The sequence below is a fragment of the Martes martes genome (assembly GCF_963455335.1).
Source record: "Martes martes genome assembly, chromosome: 3".
NCBI classification, from domain to species: Eukaryota; Metazoa; Chordata; class Mammalia; order Carnivora; family Mustelidae; genus Martes; species Martes martes.
The window spans coordinates 63065149-63090893 of NC_137890.1; the positions used below are offsets into that span (position 1 = coordinate 63065149).

At 39.9% G+C, this 25745-nt stretch overlaps 1 protein-coding gene across 1 annotated transcript in view; it reads left to right on the forward strand.

Moving 5' to 3' along the window:
- The window catches only part of LOC308339387 (small ribosomal subunit protein mS31-like), a 31963-nt gene extending 23744 nt beyond the window's left edge, over window positions 1-8219 (forward strand). Inside the window, exon 7 of the mRNA XM_080797990.1 lies at window positions 7910-8219. Coding sequence (XP_080654116.1) covers window positions 7910-8139 — 230 coding nt within the window. The 3' untranslated portion in view covers window positions 8140-8219. The remainder of the gene's footprint in view (window positions 1-7909) is intronic.
- The last annotated feature ends 17526 nt before the right edge of the window (window positions 8220-25745 follow it).

A 25745-nucleotide genomic window follows, 5' to 3' on the forward strand; every position in this document is an offset into this window, starting at 1 on the left:
TCTGGTTGGTGTTCAGTCATAGAGTTTGGTATTTACATGAATTTCAAAACTTTGTATAAATATCTCTGTGGTATCTGAAAAGAAATTTGACAGTGTTTTTTTTTTTTTTTTTAAGTTAGAATTTCACTTAGTTCTGGGTTTTTGATAAGAAAAATAAAGAAGTAAAACTAGGGGCACCAGGGAAGCTCAGTTGGTTAAGGGTCCAACTCTTTTTTCTTTTTTTTTTTGGAAGATTTTACTTACTTATTTGAGAGAGAGCACGAGTGGGAGGGGAGGGGCAGAGGGAGAAGCAGACTCCCTGCTGAGCAGGGAGCCTTATGTGGGACTCCCATCCCAGGACCTGGGATCATGACCTGAGCCAAAGGCAGACACTTAACGGACTGAGCCACCCAGGCGCCCTTAAGCGTCCAACTCTTGATCTCAGCTCAGGTCTTAAGCCCTGTGTTGGGCTCTGCGTTGGGCATGGAGTCTGTTTTAAAAAAATAATATAAATTTAAAAAGCAAGTAAAATCATATGGTAGAAATGTATCATTAATTTCTTTTCTTTTTTTTTTTTTTTGAAGATTTTATTTATTTGACAGAGACACAGTGAGAGAGGGAACATAAGCAGGGGGAGTGGGAGAGGGAGAAGCAGGTTTCCTGCCGAGCAGGGAGCCTGATGCGGGGCTCGAACCCAGGACCCTGGGATTATGACCTGAACTGAAGGCGGATGCCTAATGACTGACCTACCCAGGTGCCCCGTGTCATGAATTTCTATGTGACGTGAAGGTGTTGACTACAAATGATGACAGTTTCCTAATTGCTAAGCAGGAGATTACCTGGAAAATCTTCTCATACATTAAATCTTGGGTATGAGATGATATTTCAGTTTTAGAGAACATTACAACTCTTTAAGTTTTATGCTGGTTGTCTTTTACTCATAAAACTATTGCACTAATGAGATGTAAGGTTCTTGTGCTTAAACGCTACTCAAAGCAAAAATGTTAGAAGACTTCAAGATTTTTTGGAACTCTGGCTCCATACCTAGGTTCTTCGAACTGCTAGACGCTATATTATCTACTTTCCTGAAGATTATTCTGGAGATATTACTTTTCCCTCACTCAAAAGGAAAACAGTATTACTATGCAGTTTATTTCTTATGCTTTTTTTTTAAGGTGTATTTTCAATTAGAAGAGATTCACTTACTTTTATGGTACAGTTAGCTAGGAATTGTAAACATCGCAGTAAGTCTTAGGAAAATGTAGTCCATATTTTAACCTTTGTAGTAGTATGCTGTCATTGTAACATTTTATTTTTTTATAATCTTTCATTTGTTTGGATTAATAAGTGGAATGGAAGCTTAAGTATCAGAAATATTTTGTCTTATATCCTCATAAATTATTACTTTGTGTAGGAAAACTTTTTAGAGACTGATAATTCCTTTAATAAATTCTGAATATTTTGTGGATTTGTATGGTATATGCAGTCATAAAGGATGCTATGTTGCTGTGTTTTCACCTGTTAAATATAAAATGTATATTTCTCAAAGTATTATGCTTTCCAGGGGCACCTGGGTGACTCAGTCAGTTAAACATCTGCCTTCAGCTCAGGTCACGATCCCAGGATCCTGGGATCGAGACCCACATCAGGCTCCCTGATCAGCGGGGAGCCTGCTTCTCCCTCTGCCTCTGCTGCTCTCCCCGCTTGTAGTCACTCACTCTTGCTCTTTCTCAAGTAGATAAATAAATAAAATCTTTAAAAAAAAGTTTTAAAAAAAAGTATTATGCTTCCCATACTCTGGTAGGTATCAGGGAAGGGTGAAAAAAAAAAGCCCAAGGACTTTTCAGTTGTGCAAACCAGAGTACAGATCTAGCTCTCTCAGTGATTAGGCATTTGCCTTTGAGAAAACAATTTAACCTCCTGAGGTTAAAAAACCAGATCAGTTTCCTCATCTGTAAAATTAAAGGTACCTCATTGGAAGAATGTAAGAACTAAGGCAAAGTTATTTGAGTTGCTCAGCACAGTTCTTAGTGTATAATACATGTAAATAAATGTTAGTTCATGTCCCTTCTGTATGAACACAGAATTTTAAAAGAAAAAAATTAGCAGGATGCAGTGGGTGATATTAAGGGAAAATTTCCTTATTTGATGAAACATGGGTGTTCTGAGTCATCGTAATTAAAAATATGGTTCTAAAACAAAATGTTGAGGTAGAATAACGTGACTTTTTTCTTTTAAGATTTTATTTATTTATTTATGAGAGAGAAGAGAGAGAGAGCATGAACGGGGTGAGGGGCAGAGGGAGAAGCAGATTATCTTCTGAGCAGGGAGCCCAATTCGGGGCTTGATCCCAGGACTCTGGGATCATGACCAGAGTGGAAGGCAGACTCAACCAACTGAGCCACCCAGGTGCCTGAACATGTGACTTTATTTAGGTGAGACAGTGGTTAGGGGTTCAAGTTTTGAGTGAGTTGTATGCTTAATCTCACTAAGCCTCACTTCCCCTGTCTATAAAATGATGGGAATAAAAATAAAATTTATTTTATGGGATTCTTCTGAAAATCAAGTGAGGTTATACAAGTAAAGCATCATCAACCATCATCATCTCTGTTCCTATAACAATATTATGAGAGGGTTTTACTATCCTGCAAGGATCTTAAATCTTAAACTGTTAGTGAGGATGTGTATATTCTAGGAACCACCAAATAGGATAACAGGAAAGTAAGGGTTAGCATACATTGTCATCAAAAATAAAACACTTCAGTTCGTCAAAATCTTGAATGTCCAAACTCCAAAGAAATTTATCTTAAATTTGACCTGGGTTTTGAGCAAGTTTAATTTTTACAAAAAGAAAAAAAAAAACCAAACATGTCTTTTGGTCAGGTTAGGGAGATAAATGTGACAAGTTTCCATATACACTTGTACATATTATTGATGCTTCAGGGTGGGAAAGGGAGGTATCTCATTTCCAGCTCCTTGAGGCAATTGTTATTGGAATGAAAAACAGGAAAAGAACTGTGGAAACTTTCTCACTTTGATCATTCCCCTCAGTATACAGTTTGGAACCTGAGAATACTTTAAGAGAGTGGCATTAGAATTTGAAGCCTAAACAGTTTAATAATATTCTTCTGTATTTCTTATTTTTAAATTTTAAGATTAATAAAATGTCATGCTCTCTCTACTAATAGTTAGCTTCATGAAGATTTACTCTGATACTTTGAGGGAAAAGTGTTTTGTTTTCAGGGGTGGGCCATGCCAGTTTCTGAACATAATACTGAAAATGACAAAATGACGTGTCCTGTGTTGACAGCTTTACTTTCCAGTGTTGTGTTTTTCATTTATATAAAAGATTTCAGTGTGTTGTTTTACCACATAAAACATATAAATTATTTTCCATTTTGAAGTAGCTTTTTTCCAGGTTGTTGTTGTTGTTGTTGTTGTTGTTATTTTTAAGAACTGGTTTGTCCCTTCTGTTTTGTTTGCCAGCATAGAGATTTGTAAGAGCAGTTAGATAGCATTATTCCCACTTAGATTTTGTAGTAGTTATTATATATTGGATTGATGATAAAAGCATTTTTATTTTAGCCTTAACTTTGACCTTAAATTTAATCATGTTTTTACTACTACGCAGTTAACAGAGTCTTGCTCTTGAATATTCTTTAGCCATATACATGCCACCAAAAAAATGTTAAGTACAATAAGTTTGGAAATGTATCAGTTTTTGGTACATAACATGCTACCACCAAAATTAGTAAAACAATAACTAACTTACAACTGCTCCTGAATTTATGGGTTTTCTGGTTAGTTCTGGCAGCTTAGCTGCAGGTAGTTCTCTCTAGAGTGGCTTGTCTCACATGTCTGATTGTGGGTGCTGGCTCTTGTCAGCGGAGGTAGAGATAACTGGATTATATGTCACGCATCATCTCAAAGACTAACTTGGACTTCTTCACACGACTGTAGTAGAGTTCATAACAGCAAGGAAGAGCAAGGATTGATGTGTAGGTACTTTTCAAGCCTGTGTTTGCACTGTGTTGAGTAATATACCGTTGACCAAAGCAGTTCACTTGCCAACCCTGAATTCAAGGGTTTGAGAAACAGACTCCATTTATGCAAAGAATGACAAAATCACATTGTGAAGGGGAATGTCTAGAAGCATGAGAGTGATACGATATGTGGCCATTTATCTGTCTACCACCTTGATTTATTTTTTATTTACTTCAGTTTTAATAAAAATAACGTATAGGGGCACCTGGGTGGCTCAGTGGGTTAAGCCTCTGCCTTTGGCTCAGGTCATGATCTGGGGGTCCTGGGATCAAGCTCCTCATCAGGCTCTCTGCTCAGCGGGGAGTCTGCTTCCCTTCCTCTCTCTCTGCCTGCTTGTGATCTCTCTTTCTGTGTCCAATAAATAAATAAAATCTTTTAAAATAAATAAAAATAGTGTATAGATCTTTAAGTATCCAAATAAATTTTTTAAAATCTCTTTCAGTAAATATAAACTAACTCCAAGTGAGTAGAAAGCTTTTAAGCCTTATATTTTGAGATAATTGTAGATTCACATGCCACTGAAGAGATAATAAATATCCTAGATAGCCTCTACCCATTTTCTCCCAATAGTTAACTTCCTGCAAAACCGAACCGTAGTACAGCCAAGCAATTGACATTGATACAATTCTCCATCCGTGTATAGATGTCACCAGCTTTACAAGTATTCCTTTATACATGTGTATTTAGTTCTGTGCAATTTTATCACATGTGTAGACTCAGGAGACCACCACCACGGTCAAGATACACGGTTCCATCATCTCAGAGCCCTCTTAGAGCCCTTCTAAGCCACACCTGCTTGCCTTCCACTGCCTCCCCTTCTTAGTCCTGGATCCCTGGCAATCACTAAATTCATTCGCTATTTTTGTAATTTTATCATTGCAAGAAATATATACAAATAGAATCATAGAGTGTGTAACCTTTGGGAATTAACTTTTTTTCACTCAGCCTGATTAATTACCTGGAAATTTAGCCAATTGTTGCATGTATCAGATGTTTGTGCCTTGTTTTTTGTTGTTTGGTTGGTTGAGGTTTTTTTGTTTGTTTTTTAATTGAGTAGTAGTCCATGATTTGAATGTGCTGTATAGTTTGTTTAACCATTCACCTGGTAAAAGACATCTGGGTTGTTAACCAGTTTGGGGCTATTATGAAAAAAGGTACTATGAATATTTTTGTACAGAGTTTTGTATGAATGTAAATTTCTATTTCCTTGGGGTAAATACCCAGGAGTGAAATTGTTTCATCATACAGTAGCTGCATGTTTAGTTTTTATTTTATTTTTTATTTTCTTAAAGTTTATTTATTTATTGAGCCCCAGCATGGGGCTCAAACTCACAACCCCAAGATCAAGATCACATGCTCTACCAACTGAGCCAGCGGGGCGCCCTACATGTTTAGTTCTGTGTGGGTTTTTTTGTTTTTGTTTTTGTTTTTAAAGATTTTACTTATTTGTTCATTTGAGAGAGAGAGAAAGAGAGAGTGCAGCATGAGCCAGGTGGAAGGACAGAGGAAGAGAGAAAGGAAGAAGTAGACTCCCTGCCCAGGGCTGGGGAGGAACCTGACACAATGCTTCATCCCAGGGCCCCAAGATGACCTGAGCTGAAGTCAGACACTTAACCAACTGAGCCACCCAGGGATCCCCTGCATGTTTAATTTTTTTAAAGAAGCTTCCAAACTGTTTTCTAGAGTGGCTATGCCATTTTATATTCTCACCAGCAATGTGTGAACCATCTGGCTTCTCATTCTCACCACCATTTGATGTTGTCGCTGTTTTTCTTTTAGATGTGTTTACATTCTGATAGATGTGTATTGATAGCTCATTGTGGTTTTAATCTGCATTTCCCTAGTGGGTCGAGAGGTTGACCACATTTTTCTTATGTGTGTTTGCCATCTATTTATCTTTTTCAGTGAAATGTCTGTTCTTGTTTTTTACCCATTCTCTAATTGGATTGTTTGGTTTTCTTACTATAGAGCTTTGGGAGGTTGTTTTTTTTTATATATATTTAATATATTCTAGACACCAGACCTTTATTAAATCTTTGGTTGCATTGAGGCACCTGGGTGGCTCAGTCGGTTAAGCATCCGACTTTTGATTGCGGCTCAGGTCCTGATCTCAGGGTTGTGAGATCAAGCCCCGATAGGATGGATCCGGGCTCCACTGTTAAAACTTCATTTAACCTTCATTACCTTCTTAAAGGTCCTGTCTCTAAATATAGTCACATTGGGGATTAGGACCTCAACCTATCAATTTTGAGGAGATAACGATTCAGTCCATAACAGGGTCTATTTCTGGGCCCTCCCTTTTGTCCCATCAGTCTGTGTGTCTGTCCCTCTGCCAATACCACACTTTTGATTATTGTAGCTATTTCAGTAAATCTTAGCATTATCGCTCCCATTTTATTCTTCTTTCAAGATTGTTATAATATTCTAGGACTTATGCCTCTCCATATAAATTTTAGAATAAATTTGTTGGTAAAACTTTACTGAGATTTTGATAGGAACTAGTATTGGTTTTGTTGATTTTTCTCTATTTTTGTATTCTCAATTTTATTGATGTTGGATGTTATCTTTATTATTTCCTTCCTTTGCTTGCTTTAGAGTTATTTTGCTCTTTTGCTAGTTCTTGAGGTGGGAACTTAGGTTATTGATTGAGACTTTTCCTCTTCATCTGTATTCATGCAGTGCTGTATGTATCCCTCGTAGCATTGGCCGTGTCCCACAAATTTTAATTTGTTGTGTTTTCTTTTTCATTCAATTCCGAGTGTTTTTTAAGTATATTGCTTGATCTTTAACTGTTTCCTATTGTCTTTCTGTTACTGATTTCTAGTTTGATCCCATTATGATCTGAGCATGTACTGTGTATTACTCCAGTTATTTTAAATGTGTTGCAGTTTGTGACCCAAGATGTGGTCCAGCTAGGTGAATGCTCCATGAACTCCTGAAAAGATTTTGTATTCTGAAGTAGTTTGGTGGAGTGTTCTGTAGATGTCAGTTTGATAATGTTTGTTGATGTTCTTCAGTTCTTCTTTATCTTGGCTAATTTTCTAATTCAGATGTTTTTCTTTCTCCCTAGTAATTATTTTGTTTGTTTTGCTCTGAAGTCTGTTTTGTCTGATAATCATATAACCACTCATGCTTGCTTTTTTAAAAAATTAATGTTAACAAGATGTATTTTTCTCCATCCTTTTATTTTCAACCTTCTGATTTTGTGTTTGAAGCGAGTTTCATATAGAAAGCATATCGTTGGATGCATGATTTTATATTCACTCTCCAATCTTTGTCTTTTGGTTGGTGTATTTAGACCATTTACATCTGAGGTAATTATTGATTTGTTAGGACTTAAGTCTCCAATTTTATTACTTGTTTTCTTTTCATTTTCTCTATTTCTCGTTACATTTTGGGGGGGGGTCCCTGTGAGCTGCTTGAACATGTTTTAAAATTCTATTTTGTTTTTTTTTTTTTCTATTTTGTTTTATTTACATAATTTTTTCTGTGTAGTTTGTGTAGTTTTCTTAGTGGTTGCTGTAGAATTGAAGTTTTTATTAGCAGTAACTGCTCCTATGCTTTGGACATTTATAATATGAATCATAATGTGAACATTTATAGTGAATATTTATAATGTGCTAGGCATTATATAAGAGTTTTATAAGCTTTGTATCTGTGTAATCTTTACAGAAACCCCATGAAGAAGGTTCTATTTTAATCCTCATTTTATACCTGAAGACTGATGCTCAGAGAAGTTAATTAATTTGCCCAGTCACACAGTTGTTAAATTGGTGGGCAAACATAGGTCTAACTCCAAAGTTGATGGCTTTAACTGTAATAGTCATTAGTGCTGATTTTACAATAGAGATTTTACTTCAAAATTGTATTTTATCTCATTTCCTAGGATTTGATGATGATGGTTCAGAATTTCATGAACATGTATTTCTGGATAAACACCTGAAAGATTTTCCAAAACAAGGACCAATTCGCCACTTCATGGAGCTGGTGACCTGTGGCCTTTCCAAAAACCCATACCTGAGTGTTAAACAGAAGATTGAACACATAGAGTGGTTTAGAAATTATTTTAATGAAAAACAAGACATTCTAAAAGAAAGTGGGATACGGCTTAATTGAAGACCATGGAAATTCTTATTTCAAGCTGTTGGTGATGGATATTAAAACTAAATAAAATAATTTTACTAGAAGTTTTCCTATATTGTGTTAATTATTACATTTGATTTGAATGGTATAAATGTTAAAATGCTTTAAAGTATATAGTGGTAACTGAAGAATATTCTTGCATCGAGAAAAGTTGTCAGTATTTACAGATTCAACTAGTAATTCTTTTTTTTTTTTTTTAAGATTTTATTTTTATTGATTTGACAGAGAAACAGTGAGAGAGTGCAGGGGAAGTGGGAGAGGGAGAAGCAGGGAGCCCAGTGCAGGCCTGGATCCCAGGACTCTGGGATCATGACCTGAGCCAAAGGCACCAGACACTTAACAACTGAGCCACCCAGGCGCTCCATCAACTGGTAATTCGTAACAAGAAGAATATCTTAGAATTACTACAAGTTTAAGACAACTTCTTTTTCTTTTCAGTGACTATGCTTCTTTGAAATACAATTATTAGCCACATATCTGATGACATCAGAGTGCTCTAACAGTTGAGATGGTTTATAGACAGGTTTATATGCACTGACTATGTATATTTACACACACATATTTTTATTTATATATCTTTATATATTTCACCCTAAATTAATTACCCTTATCGAAGTCTAGGTCATGAACAAGAAGTAACCTTGTAGAGATAAGTGGCTTATTCTAACCCCTCTAGTCCTTTAGGTCTTTGTGCCAAAGTTAGAACTATTTATTTTCTATTACGGTGCTTAGCAGTGTGACTCAAATTCATACAACTCAAAGGAATAAAGATTCTAAAAAACTCAAAACAAGAATTTAGTTTATAGTGGTCGTACGCTAGTAGTGTTTTAGGCTCCCGGCATAAGCAAATGGAAATCCTATGAAGGAACCCATCATCAACTCAGAATTCAAATTACAAAACACATAAGGAAATAAAACTGTGTGATTGGACACGAGCAGAAGCAGACTCATAAGGTCTTTAAATGTTAAGCTTGGGACACCTGGGTGGCTCAGTCAGTTAAGTGGCCAACTCTTGATTTTGGCTCAGGTCATGATCGCAGGGTCATGAGATCAAGCCCTGTGCCCGGCTCTGTCCTGGGTGTGGAACCTGCTCTCTCTCAAATAAATAAATATTGGACTTATGATATACTATGAACTAAATGTGAGATAGAGTAAAATATAGAGCAGGAGATAATAAAAGTGACTAGATGTTGGGAAACGAAAATTTAAGGAGTCTAACAACAGATTAGACACAAAGGTAGATCTAAAGAAATCCATATGGGTGCACCTGGGTGGTTCAGTAAATTAAGCATCCAACTCTTGATCTCAGCTCAGGTCTTGATCTCAGGGTCAAGAGTGTTGAACCTGGGGTACCTGGGTGGTTCAGTCGTTGGGTGTCTGCCTTCAGCTCGGGTCATGATCCCAGGGTCCTGGGATCAAGCCCCACATCGGGCTCCTTGCTCAGCGGGAAGCCTGCTTCTCCCGCTCAATTCCCCTGCTTGTATTTCCTCTCTCGCTGTGTCTCTCTCTTTCAAATAAATAAACAAAATCTTTAAAAAAAAAAAAAAAAAAAGAGTGTTGAACCTACTTAACCCACTGAGCCACCCAGGTGCCCCAAGAGTGTTGAACCTAGTTTTAGAAAAAAGTGCCCAGTGTGAAGCCTACTTAAAGAAAAATCCATATGTAGTGCAGAGAAGAAAAGAGAAAAGAAATTTGAAAGAGAGGTAAAGATTGATACAAGAAGGTAACATTTGTTAGGCACCTGGCTGGCTCAGTTTGTAGAGCATGTGACACTTGAACTCATGACGCTTGAACTCAGAGCCATGAGTTCAAGTCGCATGTTGGGCATGGAGAACTACTTAAAAAAAGATTTTTTTAAGAGAAGGTAACATTTGTGCAATCAGATTTCCAGAAGGAGAGAAGAAGAAATGGGTCAGAAGCTATCTGGATACTTGAGGAGTTTTTATGGTTTATGAAAGACATCAATTCACAGACAGTAATCTCTTGCTCATATATAGAAACTGCACCCAACAACAACAAAATACATTCTTTACTAGAACATGGGGACACCTGAACTTTTTTGAGTACTTAGTTCATTTATTTTTAATCATAGTTACTGATCTATTTGGATTTATTTTTACTAGTTGCTTTTGTGTACCTTTTGTATGCTTTGTTGCCTTCATTTTGGTTATTTTTTCTCATGTCATACTAGTGGAAGAGAGGGATAAAACATAAAATATCTTAAAAATAAGGGCTAAGGGGCGCCTGGGTGGCTCAGTGGGTTAAAGCCTCTGCCTTCGGCTCAGGTTGTGATCCCAGGGTCCTGGGATCGAGCCCCACATCGGGCTCTCTGCTGGCAGGGAGCCTGCTTCCCCCTCTCTCTCTGCCTGCCTCTGTGCCTACTTGAGATCTTTGTCTGCCAAATAAATAAATAATCTTTAAAAAATAATAAAAGAGCATCTACATGCCTTTAAAAAAAAAAAAAAAGAAAGAAAGAAATTGGATCCCTAGTTTAAAGATCTTCCTATAAAGGGGCACCTGACTGGCTCGGTAGAGCATGAAACTCTTGATCCCAGGGTCGTGAGTTCTAGCCCCATGCTGGGCATAGAGATAACTTTAAAAAAAAACAAACTTCCAATAAAGAAAGCAACAACTTCAGACTATTTCTCAGGAGAGTTTTAAGCCTTCAGAAGAAAGGTAATTCTTGGGGAGTCTGGGTGGGTCGGTGGGTTAAAGACTTTGCCTTCAGCTCAGGTCATGATCTCAGGGTCCTGGGATCAAGCCCCACATCCGGCTCTCTGCTCAGCGGGGAGCCTGCTTCCCTCTTTCTCTGCCTGCCTCTCTGCCTACTAGTGATCTCTGACTGTCAAATAAATGAATAAAATCCTTTAAAAAAAAAAAAGAAGAAAGGTAATTCTTACACAAATTATTCTAAAGCACAGAAAAAGAACAAACCTCAAATTAATTTCAAGAGACTAGAATTAACAAAGGTTAATCATAATCATGAAGGCACATTTGAAAAACCAAACAACATGGCAAACTAAATCTAGCAATGAATAGGAAAGAAACAAGAGTCAAACTGAGTTTATTCCTGGAATGCAAGGGAGGTTTAACAATGGGGAAAAAATTAAAGAATTAAAGAATTAAAAAATTAAAATTATAATTATATATATAGTAAATTATATATAATTATTAAAAAATTAAAAAATTAAAGAATGCAGGGGTATCTGGGTGGCTCAGTCGGTTAAACTTCTGACTCTTGGTTTTGGCTCAGGGTCATGAGATTGAGCCCCACGTGGGCTCCGTGCTCAGCATGAGTCTGCCTGGGATTCGCCCCCTCTCCCCTTCCCTCCCCCTTGCCCCTCTCCTCACTCACACATGCACACGTGCTCTCTCTCTCTCAAATAAATAAAATCTTTTAAAAGCGGTGGGGCTGGGGGTGCGCCTGAATGGCTCAGTCGGTTAATCGTCTGCCTTCAGCTCAGGTCATGATCCCAGGGTCCTGGGATGGAGCCCCACACCAGGCCCCCTGCTCAGCGGGGAGTCTGCTTCTCCCTCCCTCTCTCATGGTCTCTCCCTCTCTGTCCCTCTCAAATAAATAAGTAAAAATCTCTAAAAAATTATATGGGGGCCTAACCTATAAGTGTAGCAAGAAAAAAATATATATAAAAGCTATTAGAATTAGAAATTCATTCTAAAGTAATCCTCATTGAATCACACCCTTTCTGGACAGAGACTGAGATTTGCTTCTAGCAAATAGAATATGGCAAAGGTGATGGGGTAGTCACTCCCACAACTGAGTTACGTTCTAGGCAAAAGTGATGAAATTCGTCCCTCTTGTGATTACATTACGTTACCTAAGACTCCTTGTTAGCCAACTGGGTGAGAATTCTACTGGCTTTGAGGAAGCTGCCATGTCATGAAAAGGCCTACGAACAGGCCACATGCAGTTTCCCTGGGAGCAGAAGGCAACTCCTGCCTGACAGCCAGCCGCAAAATGGAGATCTCAGTTCCACAGCCTCCAACCGCTGAATTCTCCCACCAATCTTGGAAGAGGACCCCAAGCTCTGAAAAGTCACAGAGCCTAGCGGACTCCTTGACTGCAGCCTTGTGAGACCTTGAAGAGGGGACCCAGTTAAGTGACCCACAGAAACTGGGAGATAATGTGCATGCTGTTCCAAGCCACTAAGTCTGAGGTTATTTGCCGGAACCCAGAAAGGAATACAGAAAGGAAGAATGAAATTGTCATTATTAGAGTCTATGATTATGTAGGGAAAAAATAACCTACAAATTATAATAGGAGAATTTAGCAAGTTTGCAACTGCATTTCTATATACCAGCGACAGAAAAAAGATGATTTATGAGATCCTGTTCATAGTAGCATCAAAGATATAAATGAACAAAATCTTAATGAAAGATATTTAGGATGTTTGTGAAGAAAACCTCTTAAAACTTTAATGAAACATAGTAAGTAATAAAAAATAAGGAAAAAAGGGATGTCCGACTGGCTCGGTCAGTAGAGGATGACACTCTTGATCTCCAGGTCTGGAATTTGAGCCCCATGTTGTGCATGGAGCCTACTTAAATTAAAATAATAATAATATAATAATAACAATGAAAATATTTAAGTAAGTAGATGGATAAAAAGTTCATGATAACAAAATTCAATAATTTGATACTTGGGGCGTGTGGGTGGCTCAGTCGGTTAAATGTCTGCCTTCAGCTCAGGTCATAATCCTGGAGTCCTCTTACTTGGTGGGGGACCTGCTTCTCCCTCTCTACCTGCTGCTCCCCCTCTCCCTGTCAAACAAATAAATAAAAAAAATTTAAAAAACATTTAAAACAAAAATATCTTCACAGCTCTGGAGTAGACAAGGATTTAAAATATCAAAAAGCACCATCTCTAAGGAAAAGATTTGTAAATTTAACTTAAAATTTAGAACTTTTAATTTAAAAAGGCAGTGCCAAGAGTGCAAAGATAAGCCTCAAACATGAAGATATAGTCACCAAATAATTTGTATATAACATACATAGAGAACTCCTAAAAATCAAATAGAGGGAAATAAACCAACTGAAAGAATGTGGTCAAAAGACAAAGGCAGGCATTTCATTTCATAGGAGGAAATATATAAATAGCTAATAAGTAGATGAAAAATGTTCAGAGAAATGCAAATTTAAGCCATATTGTGATAACATTTGTATTCTCTTTAGATGGGTGAAAAATTAAAAGGCAGTATCATTTGTACACTGTTGGTAGGAGTGTAAATTGGCAACCACTTTTGGAATTACGTAATTTATATATGTAATTTGCATAATACATAAATATATAACAATTATACATGTAATGTATAATTTATGTACATTTGTACATCTGTATAAATCTGTATAAATGTACATTTATACAGATGTAAATGTATACTATAAATATATAATATAAATACATATAATTTTGTGTATATAAATATTTTTTACCTACATAATTACTGAATCTTATAAGCAAGCAATCCTGCTCCTGGAGTATATGCCCAAGGAAACCCTCACAAATATGTCCTGAGAGGCATGTATAAAACTGTTCAAAGCAGGGTGCCTGGCTGGCTCCATCAATAGAGCATGCGACTCTTGATCTCAAGGGCTTGAGTTCAAGCCCCAGATTAGGCACAGAGCTTACTTGAAAAAAAAAAAATGAGGGCTCCTGGGTGACTCAGTTGGTTAAGCCACTGCCTTCGGCTCAGGTCATGATCCCAGAGTACCAGGATTGAGTCCCACATCCGGCTCCCAGCTCCGCAGGGAGTCTGCTTTTCCCTCTGACCTTCTCCCCTCTAATGCTCTCTCTCACTCTCTCTCTCTCAAATAAATAAAATCTTTTTTTAAAAAGCGGAAAAAAAAACCCCAAAACTATTCAGAGTATAAAAATCAAGGGAGAAAGTGCCCATTACCCAGAGAACTGATAAATTGTGGCTTCTTCATGCAATGCAACACTATGCCCAAGTGAAAATCATTAAAATAGAACTATACACATCAACACAGATGATTTCATTTTTAAAAATTTTTAAAAAGATTTTATTTATTTATTCATGAGAGACAGAGAGAGGCAGAGACAGAGACAGAGGGAGAAGCAGGCTCCCCGCAGTGCAGGGAGCCCAAAGCGGGACTCAATCCCAGGACCCCGGGATCATAACCCCAACCGAAGGCAGTCGCTTAAGGACTGAGCCACCGAGGTGCCCAACACAGATCATTTCAGAAACAATGTTGCATGGAAAAGAAGTTGTAGAAGAATGCATGTAATACAGTACCATGTCCATACAATTTAAAAGCCAAATTTTAAATATGTTGCCTTGCGCTATAAATTTGATGAAACTAAAAGAAAAACATGGGAATGATGGACACAACACTGCGTTTCAGGAGAAATGGCCATGTGGTTGAGGAGGGACACAGGGAGCTTCCATAATACTAACATTGTCTTAAGCTGGATGGGAAGCTCACAGGTGGTCACTTTATTATTATGCTTTAAATTATTTATATTATTTATATTTACATCATATCACAGATACTCTTTTGTATGTTACAACAATTCATAATATTTTAAGGAATGAATGGAAATGGACAAATAACTGCAAGACAGGCGGAGCTTAGCCCTAGTTTTGACAGATGATAGAGAATGTCCTCAGCTGAGACCATGTTGTTAAAGACATCCTTTATCTGGCCGTTTACAGACTTGATTTTAAAGAATGTATTTATTATCATTAGATTCTTGGTTCTAAAGAGTGTGTTATCATTAGATTCTTGCCTTGTTACCATTCTTAAAATTGATCCAAAATTCCTTGGAGTAATCAGCTTTAAGTTATGCAAATAATGACAACAAAATCCTCTTAATCCCAAAGTTGCTTTAAAATCCATGCATTTATACATGTATGCAAATTGACTATTAAATTAGGGAGATTTCATTCTAAGTAATAGAGTCATAAGGGGCTGAAGCAAACCTGCTTTCTAAAATATATTAATTCAAGGACTAAGCGAGTTCTGAAAAGTGAATAATTTACTGTGTCTCTTAATATCTCCTTGAACCAGAATGTTGGTGATGGTGGCAGAGAATGGGAAGTAGCTTGTATTAGGAAAAGCAAAGAGCTGCTGGAATATGCTTGTGATTTAGAGCTTCTTAAACAAATCATGTTCGCAGCACACGAATGGAAGGACAATGTTATCCAAGATCTCAGTAGCATCTTTATGGAGAATGAAATACGGGTGCTCCTGTCGAAAGTAGTACAGAATATGAAAACACTTAGTCATAGTCTCTGGCACAGTACCCCTAAAAGGGAGCATTTCGTATGTCTGAGAGTGGTTTACCTTTACATATATATATATATATATATATTTTTTTTTTTTTGAGAGAGAGAGAGAGTGGGAACCAGGTGGAGTGGGGTAGGCAGAGAGGGAGACAGAATTTTAAGCCAGCTCCACACCCAGTGCAGAGTCCAACGTGGGGATCAAACTCATGACCCTGAGATCATAACCTGAGCAGAAATCAAGAGCCAGTCACTTAACCAATGGAGCCTCCCCCCCACAGGTGCCCTATTTTTACCAACTTTAATTGTGACAAACTTAATGTATCCATCTGGAAAGCAATGGCTGGTCTGAAACTGTTAACTTTGCGTGCTGTACTATTTACTGGACAGTTCAGAGGGCAAGGAAGCAAATTGAAAGGCTCTGAGAGTTTCTTGGCTTTGCCAGGTCCTGAATCATTGACAATTCTGCAGGGTCCTTCCTGTATTTTTCTCTCCTTTCTTTGGTTTTCTCCGCCTTGGAGTCAGAAACTTCGGTTCAAATCCCTGCTATGTCAGTAGGAGCTGTGACTCTAAGAACAGGGCTCAGTCTCTCAGCCTGTTTGCTCCTTTGTGAATGGTGCTTAGAATTCCCTTCTTGTGGGACCTGCAGGAGTTGGAACGGAACGAGGTGACATACATCGCAGTGACTGGCACGTTCTGTGTACTTCAAAAATAATGTCCTTTTTCTTTCTCTGTACTCCTCCCCAGGCCCCCAATGTCAGAAAGGACGCTCCAGGAGTCTTTTTTTTTTTTTCACTATCCAACATTAATTTGGACGAGATCGGGCGCGTTCAGGGTGGTATGGCCGTAGACTCCAACATTAATTTGGGAATGGCAGCTTGCTCTTTTTGTGGTTTCATATACAGTTACCTTTACTTTCCATCACTGAAACAGAATGCTTGATTTTATTTATGATGTCCTCCTCCAAGATCCATAAACAGTCTCATCACTGTCATCATCCCTCTGTAGCAGACTCTTGCTTTCGTGGGTGGGCATGGGACCAGGCAGGTGTTGGGTAGAAGGGCCTCCTTTGGGGTGCCTATGTGGCTCAGTGGGTTAAAGCCTCTGCCTTCGGCTCAGGTCATGATCCCAGGGTCCTGGGATTGAGCCCCGTATTGGGCTCTCTGCTCAGCAGGGAGCCTGCTTCCCTTCTTCTCTCTCTGCCTGCCTCTCTGGCTACTTGTGCTCTCTGTCTGTCAAATAAATAAATAAAATCTTTAAAAAAAAAAAAAAAGAAGAAGGGCCTCCTTTGGAAAGGGGAACCCTCCTCCACTGTTGGTGGGAATGCAAGCTGGTGCAGCCATGTTGGAAAACAGCATGAAGGCTCCTCAAGATGTTGAACACAGAGCTACCCTGGGAAGGATGGGGTGGCTGGGTGATGGACATTGGGGAGGGTATGTGCTATGGTGAGCACTGTGAATTGTATAAGACCAAAATGATTCACAGACCTGTACCCCTGAAGCAAATAATACATTATATGTTAATTTTTTTAAAAAGGGGGGGGAGCCCTGGGTGGCTCAGTCATTAAGCATCTGCCTTCAGCTCCGGTTATGATCCCAGGGTCCTGGGATCGAGTCCCACATCAGGGTCCCTGCTTAGTGGGGAGCCTGCTTCTCCCTCTGCCTGCCACTCCCCTTGCTTGTTCTTGCCCTCTCTCACAAATCGATAAATAAAATCTCTTAAAAAGGGGTGGGGGCTTCTCTGTGGGGCTGGGAGCTCAGGCTTGGACCTGGATAGCTCCAGGCTCATGCCTGGTGAGAAGGGGCCTGCATCTGTCCAGATGGGCAGATGCCCTTTACATGAACGTCTTTTCCTGTGGTCTGCCTCAGCGTCTCTTTGGGTACCCCAAGGACGTGGAATAAAAGTAGATCTGCTGGTATCAACCAATGATAATGGCTTACCCTCGTGTGCTCCTTTCCTAGCATGTGAAGTGTTTGACAGTTATCACTCTTCTGCTGTTGAGCGTTTTTCTGAGCTCTGCCATGTGCAGAGCCTCCCCCAGCCTCCACAGTATAAACACCCTGGCCAGGTCTTCCCTGGCCTTGACGTGTCATCTTAAAAGTCACTTCCCAAGAAAGCCCTCTCTCCCTGCTTCATTAAGTCATTTCTCCACGCTTATTGTCTAACACAACACTCTGTTTACTTCCGTTACGACATTCCCCATCCTGATCTCCTCAAGGGGAGAGGTTGTGTCAGCTTCTGTCGTCTTGGGAGATCCTGTGCTCAAGACCTAGCATATCACCAGGCCCCAGAGAGGCGTTTAAAAACGCTATTTATTGGAGGAGAGGAATGGACGAATGACACATGCTCGCAGAAGAGAGAAAAAGATTCCGTGGCTGTACGGTGTGATGGATGCCAAGGCCAGGAAATGGCTTGAGGGTGTAAAAGACAAGTATTTAATCAGACTGCACGCCTGCTGAAATATTTACTCCTTGCAGGCAGAGAGCTGTCTCAGGCCAGCACTGTCTGTGAGTTGCAGGGTAGATCTGCCAAAATCTAGGGTGCAGAATTTGGAGGGCTCTCTGCTCACAGGTAGAGATAGGCTGCATTATCCAAAATCAGCTTTGTTCATAATAAACATAATAGTCTGGTCTCCACATGCCATACTTTTCTTTTTTATTTTATTTTATTTTATTTTTTTTGAGAGAGAGGGAGCAAGGGGAGGGGCAAAGGGAGAGGGAGAGAGAGAGACTCTCAAGCAGACTCCCCACTGAGCATGGAGGGGCTCGATCCCATGACCCTGAGCAGAAAACAAGAGTCAGATGCTTACCTGACTGAGCCACCTAGGCACCTCTCCATATGCCAGACTTTTTATTGTTTACCTCATGAATGGTTCAGACCTTGGGGAGGGAAGAAACACACTATTTGTTGCCCCCTTCTGTACTTTTTTTTTTTTTTAAAGATTTTATTTATTTATTTGATAGAGGTCACGAGTAGGCAGAGAGGCAGGCAGAGAGAAAGAGAGGAAGCAGGCTCCCTGCTGAGCAGAGAGCCCGATGCGGGGCTCGATCCCAGGACCCTGAGATCATGACCTGAGCTGAAGCCAGGGGCTTTAACCCACTGAGCCACCCAGGGGCCCTCCCTTCTGTATTTTTTTTTTTTTTAAATTTATTTATTTGTCAGAGAGAGAGACCGAGAGAGAGAGTGAGCACTGGCAGACAGAGGCAGAGGGAGAAGCAGGCTCCCCGCCGAGCAAGGAGCCCGATGTGGGACTCGATCCCAGGACGCTGGGATCATGACCTGAGCCGAAGGCAGCTGCTTAACCAACTGAGCCACCCAGGCGTCCCTCCCTTCTGTATTTTTTAAATGAAGTATCCACTGCTGGTAGCTCTTCTTCTTCTTTTTTTTTTTTTCCTTTTTTTAGCTTTTATTTATTTATTTGACAGAGAGCAAGACAGCGCAAGCAGGGGGAGCTGCAGAGGAAGAGAGATAAGCAGGCTCCCCACTGAGCAAGGAGTCCGAGGCAGCACTTGATCCCATGACCCTGGGATCATGACCTGAGCCAAAGGCAGACGCTTAACTGACTGAGCCATCCAGGCGCTCCCTTCTTATGATTTTCTTAATCACATTTTCCTTTTTCTAGTTTACTTTATTGTAAGAATATATACTATATATATAACATACAAAATACATGTTAATGAACTGTTTATGTTATTGGTAAGGCTTCTGGTCAGCAGTAGGCTATTAGTAAGTTTTGGGGAAGTCAAAAGTTCTATGTGGATTTTCACCTGCACTGGGCTGACACCCCTAATCCCCAGGTTGTTCAAGGGTCAACTGTATTCAACTGTCTACCTTTGGAATAGTGGGTTTGTGTTTTTTTAACATATATTTTTTTAATGGACCTAATGTAGGACTTGAACTCATGACCATGAGATCAAGGCCGGAGCTGAGATCAAGAGCTAGACGTTTAACACACTGAGCCACCCAGGTGTCGCTGGACTAGGTCCAGGGTCTTGTTGAAAGAAGAGGAGTGTCTGGGCTAGAGTTCAGGGTAGGGGACTGTCTGTGAAGTTAGATAGGAAAATATATCCTGTTTCCACTCACCTCTCATGGAAAATTAGCATTTCCTTCCATTATAAATGTGCACATCACAACACACTCATATTAGCCATGCTATGACTTTGTCACCCATAGAAGTCATGACTATTTTTGTAGCACATTAGAACACTGTTGCAGATATCTCAAAATATAATTTATGCTCATTATTATTTGAAAATTACAGTAATTATTAGACCCGCCACTAGATCTTGTTATTTAATATGTCAATAAAGTAATAACTCTTATTATTATATCACATTTCAAAAATATTTTGATAACTGTATTTCAACATAATTAGATCTCTTATACTCCATATGTTTTATTTTATGCATTGAAAAACATTATTCAAGGGCACCCGGGTGGCTTATTAGGTTAAGCGTCTGCCATTCAGCTCAGGTCACGATCCCGGGGTCCTGGGATCCAGTCCCACATCGGGCTCTCTGGTCAGCAGGGAACCTGCTTATCCCTCTGGCTCTGTCTTTCTCTCTGTCCTTCATGAATAAATAAATAAAATCTTTTTTAAAAAAAGAACCCTACTCTGAGAGCATAGCATATACAAAATTTATACCACACTCTCCATGATAACATATTGCAATGGAAATTGCAAGTGTCACCCAACTCCCTTTCTGTCAAACAGGTACCACTTCTTTTTAAGATTTTATTTATTTATTTATTTATTTATTTATTTGAGAGACAGAGAGCCTGCACGTGTGTGTGCAAGCATGAGCAGAGGGAAGGGAGAGGGATGGGGAAAGAATCTTAGGCAGACTCCCCGCTGAGCATGGGGCCAATGTGGGGCTTGATCCAGGATCTTGCGATCATAACCTGAGCTGAAACCAAGAGCCCAGTGCTTAACCGATTGAACCACAAACAGGTACCGCTTTTCCTCTCCCCATGCCCCAACTGGGGGCATTCTGGTCTCTTTCCAGTCTCTTCAATTGGACAAACCCCTTGTTCACATGCTTTTGGTGAATTAATTTTGATGAATTAATTTTGGTGAATTAATTAAATTTGGTTAAATTAATTAATTTAAATTTAATTTAATTTAATTATTATTAAATTATTATAATTTATCTGGCTATATAAATAGCCAGTCTGACCTCTCTCTGAGCCTTAATCATGGAGTATCAATTGTCTGTATTTCTTGTGGCACCCAATATTATCTCAAGTTCTCCATTTTTCTCCACAAATTAGCTCTTTTTCCTTAGATTTCTCCTCTCTTATTCTCTCAAGAGCAAAAATGCACCTTGGGATTTTTGCATACAAAATGTATCAGCTTTGAGTGCTCTGTCTCTTAAGTTTCTGCTGGTTGGACAGCAAAGCACTTTAATGCTCCTAGATCTCTGAGTTTCACAGTGTCCAATTGTCTGTAGGATGATTTACTTTCAAATGCTTTAATATTAACAGTGATGTATGTGTGTATACATTAAGCTACACCCTAGACGCTGTGCACATTTGAAGTGCCCTAATTAGGAACCCACACTCTAGGGGGGGATTAGTTAGCATTTGAAGTGCCCTAATCAGAAATTCATTCCTTGAGGTAGTTACACAAGCATTTCAAATCCATTATTGATTTACAAATGAAATGATATGATGCCTGGGATTTGCTTCAAAATAATCCAGGAGGAGGGCCAAATAGGGATGTGGACTGAAACAGGATTGACTTTGGATTGGTAGTTGTTGAAACTCCTGATGGTTCATTAACATTACAGGCATCTTATATATATTTGAAACTTTCCATAATAAAAACTTTTGAAGTACATGAAAAAATTGCAATCTATAAGCGTTTCTGTTTAAGATAATAAGCTGGGGCGCCTTGGTGGCTCAGTCGCTTAAGCGTCTGCCTTCCCCTCAGGTCATGATCCCGGGGTCTGGGATCGGGCTCCCTGCTCAGCAGGAAGCCTGCTTCTCCTTCTCCCACTCCCCCTGCTTGTGTTCCCTCTCTTGCTGTGTCTATCTCTGTCAAATAAATAAATAAAGCCTTTAATAAATAAATTGATTGATTAAAGATAACAAACTGAACACATGCCATCTATCTTCCTTGCTGAACCCTCATTAAAATGGCTGTAAAGGGATCTTTCCTTTTAAAAAAATAATAAATAAAAGAGGCCCAAGTACATAAAGTTGGACAGAAGAGAAGAAAAGATGAAACCATTTTGGAGGCTGGGTGGCCAATGGGTGAGTGATAAAGGGGGAGCCAACCAAGGAAATGGGACCAACCTGTTGTATGCTACAGAATCTACCCCCTCCCCCCAGCTGGCCATCGATTGTACCAGATTCCTCTGAAGGCGATGGTAGAAGGAAATAGGTAAAATAAAACATACTGGTGGAAAAATAGGTTAGGAAGAAGTCAGGTAGGGCACCTGGCCGGCTCAGTTGGTGAAGCATGTGACTCTTGATCTTGGAGTCCTGAGTTTAAGCCCCGAATTGGGGTGGAATTTACTTAGAAAACACACACCCAAGCATCTAGATACCTGTCTCACCCACCCTACTCATAAAACACTGGAGACGTGTTCCAGAGAGGGTAAAACAGAAGGATGGGGCTGGGGGATACCAGGCTCTGCACTAATAACAGAGAGATTAAATGGAAACTCTCAAAAGCTCTAGATCTCTCCTCTGAAGATACTGAGATGCTTCTTGTGTTATCCGGTTCACCTTCCTGAAGACGTCTTGCCTGGGGGCTCTTCACCTGCTCTGGGCTGGCTGTCCACTGCACATGGTGATTACCTCTCCTCACCTCTTCCTAAGGGGACCCCTCTCCCGTGTTGCTTATAGTTCTTCCTATACTGCTTACGTCTTCCTCTTTCTTTGTTGACCTCATCTTTTGCTGAAGCACATCCTCTAATAGCTTTCTGAGGAAGAAAGTATTGGTTAGTTCTTGCTATCACATGCTCTATACCAACCAACCACAAAACCTTGCGTGGGGGCCAGCCTTCACCATGGAGACTAGATTCAGCCGTAACCCTTTAAGCTAGTGATCCTGAGTGGTTATGAGAATCACCTGGGGTGCTTGTTAAAAAACCTAGCCTCCTGCGACCCAGCCCAGATTTTCTGATGAGAATCTCTGAGGTAGGAACCTGGAAATTTATTTAATAAATTCTGCCATCTGGGAAGTATGAGAGACACTCCTAGGAAAGTTGGTTCCATAAACCCAAGTCTTTGGATGTGTCCCGGGTAGGCATAGAGGAGTCACCTGGGGAGTTTGACAAAAATACAATGCTGCTGAAAAGAAAAGAAATCCAAATGCTGCTGATTCAGCCCCAGACATTCTGATTTCACAGGGTGTGATACGAGTCTTGGGAATCTGAAGTTTTAACAACCCTCCCTCCCCAAGGTGATTCTGAAATGCAGCCAGGAGCCAGGGACCAGTGCATGAGTGACTGTGCTACCTGTTAATCCAATTACTGATATCTTTCATCACTTTCCATTGATATTGACCTTTACGATGTTCAAGATACTTCCTGTTATTTGCAGATCTACTGTGGGAGGTAAAGATGACTAAGTTATGATTGCTAGCTACAACAGCTTGGGTCTGGGGTGAAAGACAGGCATGAAACGATTAGCTAGAAGTCAATGCAAATCAGAAGTCGGTATATTTTAACCCAAGAACCACATGTAATTTATTGAGTGCCCATTTTTTGTGCTAGGCACTGTGTAGTTTGAACACTTGACACTCCTCCAAATCCATGTATGAGTTCTGGGGACGTGAGCTTTTGTGTGTGTGTGTGGTGGTGGTTTAATTGCAAAGCAGTCTGAATCGTGATTTCTGGTTCTGATGTTGTGTCCTCTGTTTGGGGGGAAATCACTTGATTAATTCTATTTTACTGCAGGTGATATATGGAAATGTCAGGATATTTACTTGAAATTCTCTCTAAACTCATTATGGAATGTTACCACCCCACTCAGAGGGTATTTGGAAATGTGTGTGACAGGAGGATAGTCTTTGCTTTATGGTTGTCTCCATGACTCACAGAGGACAGTGGTGTTGCTAGGGTCACAACTGCTAAGTCAACACCTTGTCATACACACAAGAGTCCGGTATGTTGAAGAATGGCCCTAAATGCTAATATTGCCCCTGCCGAGGTACAGTGGTAGCGTATCTCTTCTTTTTCAATTTTCAATTTTTATTTATTTTTCTTAAGTAAACTTGAAGCCCAACATGGGGCTTGAACTCATGACCCCAAGACTGAGAGTCACATGCTCTACAGACTAAGCCAGCCAGGTGTCCCTCGGGTCCTTCTTCTTGATTTCCTCACTTGGGGGACACTGACAGCTCAACCCCAGGTACTGGGCTGCTCAGCCTCCTTTCCCAGTCTTGCATCCAGCTCAGGAGGAGGAAGGATCCAACTCCTGATCTCTTTCTCTCTCTCTCTCTCTCAGTCCTCATCACCTTTGCAAACACCAGCTCAGCAGACTCAAGTCTGTAAAATCATCCTATAATCTGTAAGCATAGTGTGGGCTGAATCCAGATTTGGGTAGGAAGGTCTCCCCTAATAGAAACATAATTTACTGGAGCATGGTCCTATAAGAAGATAATAACAGAACACTTAGCATCCCTTCCTGAAGCATCACAGTTCCGTGGTCCCTGAGAACAATGAGGATGAATTTGCTTCTATGTGCATAACTAAAAGAGCCCAAAATAGATCACACAATTTCTCCAGAGTGATTGGTTTTTTAAGAGCAGTGTTGATAAGTTTTTTTTTTTAATTTATTTATAAGAGAATAAGTGGGAGAGCGAGAGCTCATGAGCAGGGGCAGAGGAAGAGGGAGAGGTGGGCTCCCTGTTGTTGCTGGGCTTGCCGACCCCCAGGACCCTGAATCCCTGGTTCTGTGATGAACTGTGTCTTGTGCATAGATTGTTTACTACCTTGTGCCTTTGTTTCCTCAGTTGACAGGGACTGTAAAACTTTACCCCAGCCCGTAGGATTGTTGCGGTATGTTGTAGAATATGAATAAATGCACATACTAAACATGAACTAAATGCTTATGCATACATCTCTCTTGTAGCCTTAAACATTGCGTAAGTAGGCTTCAGTGAATTTCTTGTCGAACCCCTATGTAATCCTAGGTTTTCTCTAAGTTCATGGTGGAATTCAGCATAAAGAAAATCAGAGCAGGGGCGCCTGGTGGCTTAGATGGTTAAGCGGCTGCCTTGGGCTCAGGTCAAGCCCTGCATTGGGCTCCCCGCTGGGCTGGGGGCCTGCTTCTCCCTCTGCCTCTACTGCTTCTCCTGCTTGTGTTCTCTCACTCTCTGTGTCAAATAAATAAATAAAATCTTAAAATAAAAAAAAGGAAAGAAAGAAAGAAAAGAAAATCAGGGCAGAAGGTAGCTTCACTGGTGGTGAGCAGAGCATATGTGTAAATTTGTCAAATCATTATGTTGTACGCTAAAACTAACGTAACGTTTTGTGTCAGCTATACTCACATTAAAGAAGAAGACAGAAAAGGAAAAGCAAAAGAAAATCAGGACAACTGTTCTTTATATCAGGGTTTCCAACTTTCCTTACCTGTAGGAGTTGTGCTTATTTATTTATTTAGTTACTTACTTACTTACTTGACACACACAGAGAGCGCAAGCAGGGGGAGCAGCAGGCAGAGGCAGAGGGAGAAGCAGGCTTCCCACGGAGCAGGGAGCCTGATGCCAGACTAAATCCCTGGACCCTGGGATCTGACCGGAGCTGAAGGCAGATGCTTAACCACTGAGACTCCTGGGCGCCCCAGGAGTTGTACTTTTAAAGCACATTTGAGACTGCATAAGCCATAATTTGTTTGTGGGTGACAGTCTATTTTTACTCTTTCTCCGAGCTAGGTATTTTAATCAAACTATGGATTGCAGATGAATGCGAGCTCCTTCATGAGAATGATCTATGTGTTAATAGGCTTGCTTATTAAAACAAACAAACAAACAAACAAACAAAAACCCAACTTTCGTCCTGTCCCTTCCCTTCCCCTGGAACATGAGCTGAGATGTACAGTTGTGTCAAATTTATAATGCACTTCTGACCTTATGAGAAATAAACCCTGGAGACAAGCGCAGATTTCCAAGTTGTCTAGTTCCTGTGAAATTATAATGGGTAGGTTAGGTTTTAGGAGAACTGTCAGTTAAGGCGCTTTCCCCCCCTACAGTATGACTAATAATGGTAGTTATTAACATTGAAGCCAAAATACCTAGAATTAAGATTTTGGCAGAACACACTGAGACATTCCATAGTTTTGGACATTTAAGTATATGCCTTGATG